A 7,169-nucleotide genomic window follows, 5' to 3' on the forward strand; every position below is an offset into this window, starting at 1 on the left:
CAGATAAAATGACAGCGCTTTGATTAATGAAGAAAGAGTGTGTTTGGCAAAAATTATTTTAACCAACTTATTTTACTATTCAGCTTATTTTTGCTACTATTTATATATTGCTCTTACTGCACTTTTTGATATTATTCATGGGTCACACTGTATTATTTCAACAAACTTTTAGTTTTATCTACAGTACTTTCAGCAAAATAAGCGAATCTCAAAAAGAGACGACAGCGTTTTGATTAATAGACACCGTATGGACACCTGCAAGTTATAAGTACAGCTGTCATTTACTTGTTGGTTAGATCTTAATTCTGTTATTAGGTGGTAGAGTGAGTTAGATTAATTGCTTTCAGCGTTTATTGATTTTCTGTTACGAATCTGTCGAGGTGCATATATATATATATATAGCAGAGCAAACGTATTTTATGTAAACTCCCTTAGATATTTTTTCCATATTGCCAATTAAACACATTTGGAACCAAATCAAGCAATCTATTTTTTTATTAAAAGAAATTAGTCAACTTATCCAATTGGCCTAACTACTTGCAATTGCGTAAGTCTCCAATCTTTGAATCTTCTAACATAAGCCCATTCTACAAAATCACCATCTAAATGCAAAACAAACCACTCAAACTCTCATTTTTTATATACGTGTCGGTTTGGCATTAGATTATAAGCTTAGCTTTTAATTTTTTTTTTAGCTTTTATTACTACTTTTTAAAACTTTTTTTTTTTACATTTTCTCACTTTTTCAAAATTTTTAAGGTATAAATATATTTTAGTATATTCTTAGCAAAAAATTTTCAACAAAAAATTAAATAAGCTATTTCCAAAATGACACATAGTATAGAAAAAAGTGAGTGTCAAGTGCTCTCTTAGTATTGTACTCCCCATCAAACGCAGTTGATAATTAGAAATAAGTTAGGGGACTTGAGAATCAGTAAAGACCAATCCCCTGGGACTTGGGTTTAGCTTAGACTAGATTGTTGTTCAATTGCTCAAAGCTTCAATTCTAGCTTAAATCATGACCCAAAAAATAAAGGCTTTAAAAACAAATTATGTAGAATTAAAGGTTTTTTTTTTAAGACACAAACACAAACACACATACGAGATGATGCAAAGTTTGTTTTTTTTTTTTTTTCTAGATCTTTCACATAGTTATGTTACTCTCATGCTAGGAGAGAAGATAACAAAGTTGTTATAGTCTGGTTGATATGCGATCAGTCCCAAATTTTTTTGTGTAGATGAAGGATATTCCACCACATGTAGTTCCTTTTTGTAATCCAGACTAATATAGCCAATTTCTCTTATTAAAAGCTCATGTCTTTCACCTCAAAAAATAAAATTTTAACACAAAAACACATTACAAATTCAACTTAAAACTCATTTTAAAGTATTGTTAATTGTATAGAAGTTAGTACACAGTAAATATTAAACATAGTGCAGCAGAGCACATAATATTTGGGTATCTCATTGAAAACCAAGATACATATATAAAAGTTTGAACTTTGAACATTGCTAAAAATATACTATGATGATTCCAAAGTTGGTCACCCATGTTCGCTAGCTTGATATTGATTTTTTCAGGGTCTAGCCACCACCAACAACCTAAAGTCAGCCACCAAACTATTACAACAGGAAGGACTGTTATCATGAGAAGTGAGAAATATGTAAACAGCTTGAGATTTTTGACACACACCAAAAATAGAAAACGTGGGGAAATTTTAATTCTATAGTATTTTGCAATCTGCATCATTTGCTACTTTGAAAATCCAAAGACTAATGGGCCCTTCATGAACTCCTTTTGCTCTTCACTTTCATCCATAATCTACTTTCACTTTAGCTTATAATCAAAAACATAATCATACAGTTTCTTCCTATCTTCTAAGCACCATTGTCAGTGTCAACCATGCCCTACTATTACAGTGTTTCTCTTACTTGTTATCCATTTCATCTTCTTTAGTTTTCTGCTTCGAGAATTCAATTTTTGTCCTTCTTGGTAACTCTAGGACAAACTTCCCTTAATGGACAAATATATGCCACAAAGAATACAAAGTTAGCTGGCTTCAATCAAGCTCAAACTTTCTTCTCATGTAGCAAGTCATTTGTTCACTCAATTGCTGTCTTTGACTTGAACAAAGCCTACATCCTTTTTTTAATAAGTAATTTTACAAAGCCTAGTACAACATAATCTCTCAAACTAGTTTGATTATCACAATGAATTAAAGGACAGGCGACCGATATATTTTGCTATGCTAGAATTGTAAATGAGCCAAGTCAAATCAAATATTAAAAGGTTAAGATTTGGTTCATTTATTTATTTTTATTTGAATATGAGTCGAGTTTGACCTCATCACTAAACTTTTTTTTTTTTCCTTGTGACTGAAACAATGTCACTAAACTATGCTAAAGACTCAAGCTTTGATTAACTTAATGGTAGTATGACTTTTTCCCCCCTTTACAAATTTATGCTAATTCTTAATAAATGGATTATAGTTAATATTGCAAATAATTAGCTATGATGATTTTTGTTTATGAACTTAGAAAATTAATTCATCAATCCTGAGTTGTTATAAGTGATATACAATTATAAGGATTTTATTATCACTTAATTACAAGTAATGATTTCACATCTTATAAATTTATATACAAACTTATACAATTGTCTTAAATCTAGCTTGGTTGATTTCAAGCCCAAACCTTAGTTTAAACTTGACTCAATAAATATAAATAAGCTTTTGGGGCAATGAGAGATTAAAACACTAGACATTCTACTAATTAGAAATATTAGAAAGTGTTAATTAAGTTACAAAATTCTTAACCAATGAGCAAGGTATTGACATTATGATTTATCGTCCAAAACCACGTTCGAGAACATGGTTTCAGGATCAAATGTTTAGATCATCATGTCCCCTTAGCGTCTAAGTTACACCTACCCTAATTGGCAAAAAAAAAGGTTGAGATCATCATGTCCCCTTAAGGAAAAAGTTACACCTACCCTAATTTGGCTTTTTAGATTCAAAATTATCACCCCATGACATGAATCATCATCCCAATTTTTCCATCCAGCCAGTGACCCTAAACAATTATAGTAAATCCCCTATACAGAACTTTAATGATTTTTCACTCCTTAAGGTCTTTTTTTTATTTATCGGTAATTGGTAATTGAAGCTAAACAAGCACGTGAGTAAATAAAGAAGAGGACTAACGTAGTGTGAAGTGGGAGCTCGATTGATTAATGCAAATCCTTCATGTTTGGAATGGCCTAACTAAAATCTAATTTCTCTTTGACACTTTTTCACCTTTTCTTGCTAAGCTCTTTTGAGTCTTTTGACCTTTAATTTGGACCCAAAAAAAAATTAATTGGGAAAAAATACAAAATTACAGTCACACAAAAAGTCTCTTCGATAATTTTCACTGCCTCTTTTTTTTTCTTTTTTGCAAAAGAGAGAAAACTGCAGACAGAGATCTCATTACACAAAAATTACAGAAACCACTCTGTCCCCATAGGACACTTTTCCATAATAGTTGTTCCTTATACAAACATCCAAGAAGGAATAACACAAAAGTAAATACCAAAAAAAAAAAATTAAGAACAAAATTTTCTGATGGTTCTTCATTTTTTTTGTCACAAACTTTTAAGCCCACCAATATTCCTTTACAATATCACTCAACCCCTTTTAGATCCAACTTCTTCCTCTATTAATTTTCAAGTGGAAGTTTTTTCTTTCTAAAAATAGAAAGATTTAGATCACTATTCTTTCTGCTTGATGTAGACTAAGTCTTAGCTTAGGCCACTGCAACTGTACCCGTCCTTACAGCCTTGTTTGGTGTTGAGTTCTTGTTGGGGTCTGACTTTCTTACAGCTCTAGTGGAAGAAGAAGAAGAAGAAGAAGGAGAAGAAGATGAAGAAGAAAGTTTCAAGCTTTTCTCTTTGGATTCATCAATCTCTATCTGTTCTTGCCTGCACTCTTTGCTACAGAATGGTGTGTTCCCTCTGCAAAATTTAACCACAACCCAATACAGCCATCAGAATCTAACACATCCCAGTATTGTAAAGACAATAACTTTAAGCTATAATAAAGTGTTATTGAACAAAATTCACATCTAGGTATTGAAGATTAACAATAATATTGCATGAAAAATTAGCTAACCTGTACATGAAGATGTCACTGTTTGAAGCAAGTGGCTTCCTGCAAAGGAAACAAGCTTCAAGGAAGTGACGCTCGTTGTAATAGTCCTCACACCCGCCATAATGAAACATGCCCGATCTCATAGTGAAAACAAGCTATAGAGAAAAATGCAGAAACTCTTTGCTAGAATTGGCTTAGCTAGTGTGTTATTTGCAGAGAGGAAATGAGTATGTGAATTTGAAGGGGAAGAGGAGAGTGAGAGGTGAAATGAGCGTGTATATAAAGACTTTGATGGCTTGACTTGGTACAATCTAGTGCTTCTAAGGACCACTCTAGATTGGTGGTCTGTACCAATTAAAACCTTATATTATGACTTGATTAGCTGGAAATAGATTCAATTTGTGGTTCATAATGTAGCAGAAAAAAAGTTCTTGCTAAAAATTATGGCTTTGTGGGCAATATTAGAATTGTTTATAAGACCACTGGCTGTTTTGGTATCCCGTGGGATTGAATCTATTGGCTGCAGTACATGCACCTCTTTTAAAAAGGTATTTGTTTTTGTCTTCTTTTTCTCTTTTTTGGGGGTTACTTTTTTATAACTTGGTCCCCTTTGTTGTTGGGTATTTCTAGTACATCCATTAACTTTGTTATTTTTTCTTTTTATTGTCATAATGTTTAGTGGGTTCTCTTCACCTAGACTCCTGTAATTAATAGTAGGACACTTCACCCTATATGTTGATACCCCTATATAGATTTATGTGTAACAGTCTAGTCTAGGAATTAAATACTTTCCGTACGTTCACTTCCTAGTTCAAGGTATGGGTTTTTGCTTGTAGAAGATGATGAAACCTTTTTCTTTAACAAGATTCGATCTTGATTAAAGGACTCAAAACTTCTTTAATTGCAAAGGAAAAATAAATTATGGAATCTTGGAATCTTTCTCCTTCTTAGGCATGTTTAACCTAAACCTAGATGCTAGTTTCTTTTATTTTTTTTAGAAAGATAGATGCTAGTTTTTTTTTTTTTTTGTTATAATACCAACCTTGTTTGGTACATGTTAAGGTTGGTATTTGTTTGGTATGTTTAGGTTTTGATAGCTTTTGTTTCTCAAAAAAAAAAAAAAAAAAGGTTTTGATTGCTTTTATATGATTAAATGTGAGGTAGAACATGAGTTGAAACAAATGAAAAAAAAAAAAAATTAAACAAAGAAACTATCAAAATATAAGTTAGTCAGACATACTCTCATATTCACTTGTAATCAAATTTTCAGTATTGTCTTCTCAAAAAAAAAAAAACTCAATATCACATTTTAAAGGAAATATGTGTGATATATGTTGACCTGCTAAACAATCACAACTATCACCAAAAAAATACGAATCAGGAAGAGAAAAATTTTATTAAACAAAAGATTAGGAAAAAAAACGTTTATATTGAATATTATTTATAAAACAAAAGATTATGTAAAAACGTTTATATTGGACATTACTCTAGATACCAACATTTTTATTTTAAAAAAAATGAACACCCTAGTGCTTCTTTTATCAAAATATAAATTGATAATATGAAAAAGAGTGTGATTAACAAATGCCCTTAGGTCATTTTTAAGAAGTTCTGATACTATTTTCATCAAAAATATAAAAATATAAGGGTTTTATTAACGTAAGTAAACCATTTTAGAAAAATTTTATGAAAAATGAAAAGAAATAACTAATTTTTTTTACAATTTTTTTAATTTCTCATAAAAAAAATTCTTAAAATAAATTATTAATCTATGACCTAAGAGCATACATTAATCAGACTCAAAATATAAAAAATAAAATTAACTAGGAATCATCATGGAAGTTTCAATTGTGGGTCACATCACATGGTAGTAATGCTTGTGGAGGCCCCAACTCATAGGAGTAACACGTGCTTAGATTACCTATAAAGAGATTATTAGTGGGGGATTATGAGTTTATGATAACTTGACAAGTGACAACTTAAAAAAAAAAAAATACCCGAAAATATAAAACAAGAAAACATTTGCATCGATAATCGAAATAGAAAAAACATTGTGGCCAATAACTGAGTTTTGCCTAAACCTCTGGGGTACATGTGAAAAAAAACACACAAACTCACACTCACACACACAAAGATATTTTTGATTTGTCTCCATTGCCCTTACATAATCATCAAAATCACAATATTACCACAAACAAAAGTGGCAAAAACACAAACCAACATAAGGACAAATAGGTCAACTTCTGGTGTGGGTCACACTCAAAAACAAAAACTTCAAGATCTCTCACTCGCTGGACCACTCTCAGCCATTGTTTTCAGTAGGCCCCATAGGCCCAAATAGTAGGCCCCACAAGGACCAATTGTGAATAAAAAATTAGGGAAAAAAAAAATTCAAATCCAATATTTGGAGCTGAGTAGGCTAGGGACCCACAGCTCTAAAAACCCAAAAAAAGGTGGGGCCCAAGCTGATGCATCGTCTTGCTGGCTAGTAGGACCCACTAAGGAATGGGGGGTCCTTGTCTGGTGGTCCCACAGCCTATGTCCGTGTCACACGCTCAGCGTTGCTCATCACACGTGCGTCCCATTCAGGTACACCAGCGCAGCACACAATTATTACACGTGCAACGTGGCATTCAATTATAAATCAAAAATAAAAATAAATATTATAATTAATAATTAATAATTAATTCCTCGTTCTATGTTCTTGGAGATTGGCCACGATTTTCGAGATTGAGTGAAATCTACGGTGGATTTTGTGCCACGTTATCTTTTTAATTTTTTTTTTTTGGTGTGAGGTTATCTTTTTAATTCATCATTGAAAGAGTGGCCATGAGCACAAGTGGGGGTTTTAAAAATTTAAAAAAAAAAAAAAAAATTTGGGTGGTGGCTATGAATATTTAATTTATTTTAATTACTAGGCTCATGTGAACCTAGAAAGTGTTAGCAAATTTTATTTCTATTATATTTACTTCTTGTTATTATTTTAGTTTTCAATGAGATGCTCTACCAATTATTTTACTTAAAAAGAAGTCAATGACGTGG

The 7,169-nt window shown here is 31.7% G+C and overlaps 1 protein-coding gene across 1 annotated transcript; it reads right to left on the reverse strand.

The window, feature by feature from the left end:
• Nucleotides 1–3,416: 3,416 nt before the first annotated feature.
• LOC142617439 (FCS-Like Zinc finger 3) lies at nucleotides 3,417–4,511 on the reverse strand. The gene is made up of 2 exons (XM_075790310.1): nucleotides 4,149–4,511; nucleotides 3,417–3,991 (listed from the first exon to the last, which is right to left on the reverse strand). Exons 1-2 carry the CDS (start codon nucleotides 4,268–4,270, stop codon nucleotides 3,784–3,786), a joined length of 330 nt encoding a protein of 109 aa, XP_075646425.1. The 5' UTR covers nucleotides 4,271–4,511; the 3' UTR covers nucleotides 3,417–3,783.
• Nucleotides 4,512–7,169: the final 2,658 nt, after the last annotated feature.

Source organism: Castanea sativa, chromosome 11 (genome assembly GCF_040712315.1).
Source record: "Castanea sativa cultivar Marrone di Chiusa Pesio chromosome 11, ASM4071231v1".
Taxonomy (NCBI): Eukaryota; Viridiplantae; Streptophyta; class Magnoliopsida; order Fagales; family Fagaceae; genus Castanea; species Castanea sativa.

Bases quoted from the DNA above. Each gene is read 5' to 3' on its own strand.
- LOC142617439 (XM_075790310.1), bottom strand. From the start codon at position 4,270: ATGAGATCGGGCATGTTTCATTATGGCGGGTGTGAGGACTATTACAAC. The intron at 3,992-4,148 runs GTTAGCTAATTT...TAAATTTTGCAG, and splicing joins AGTGACATCTTCATGTACAG to AGGGAACACACCATTCTGTA.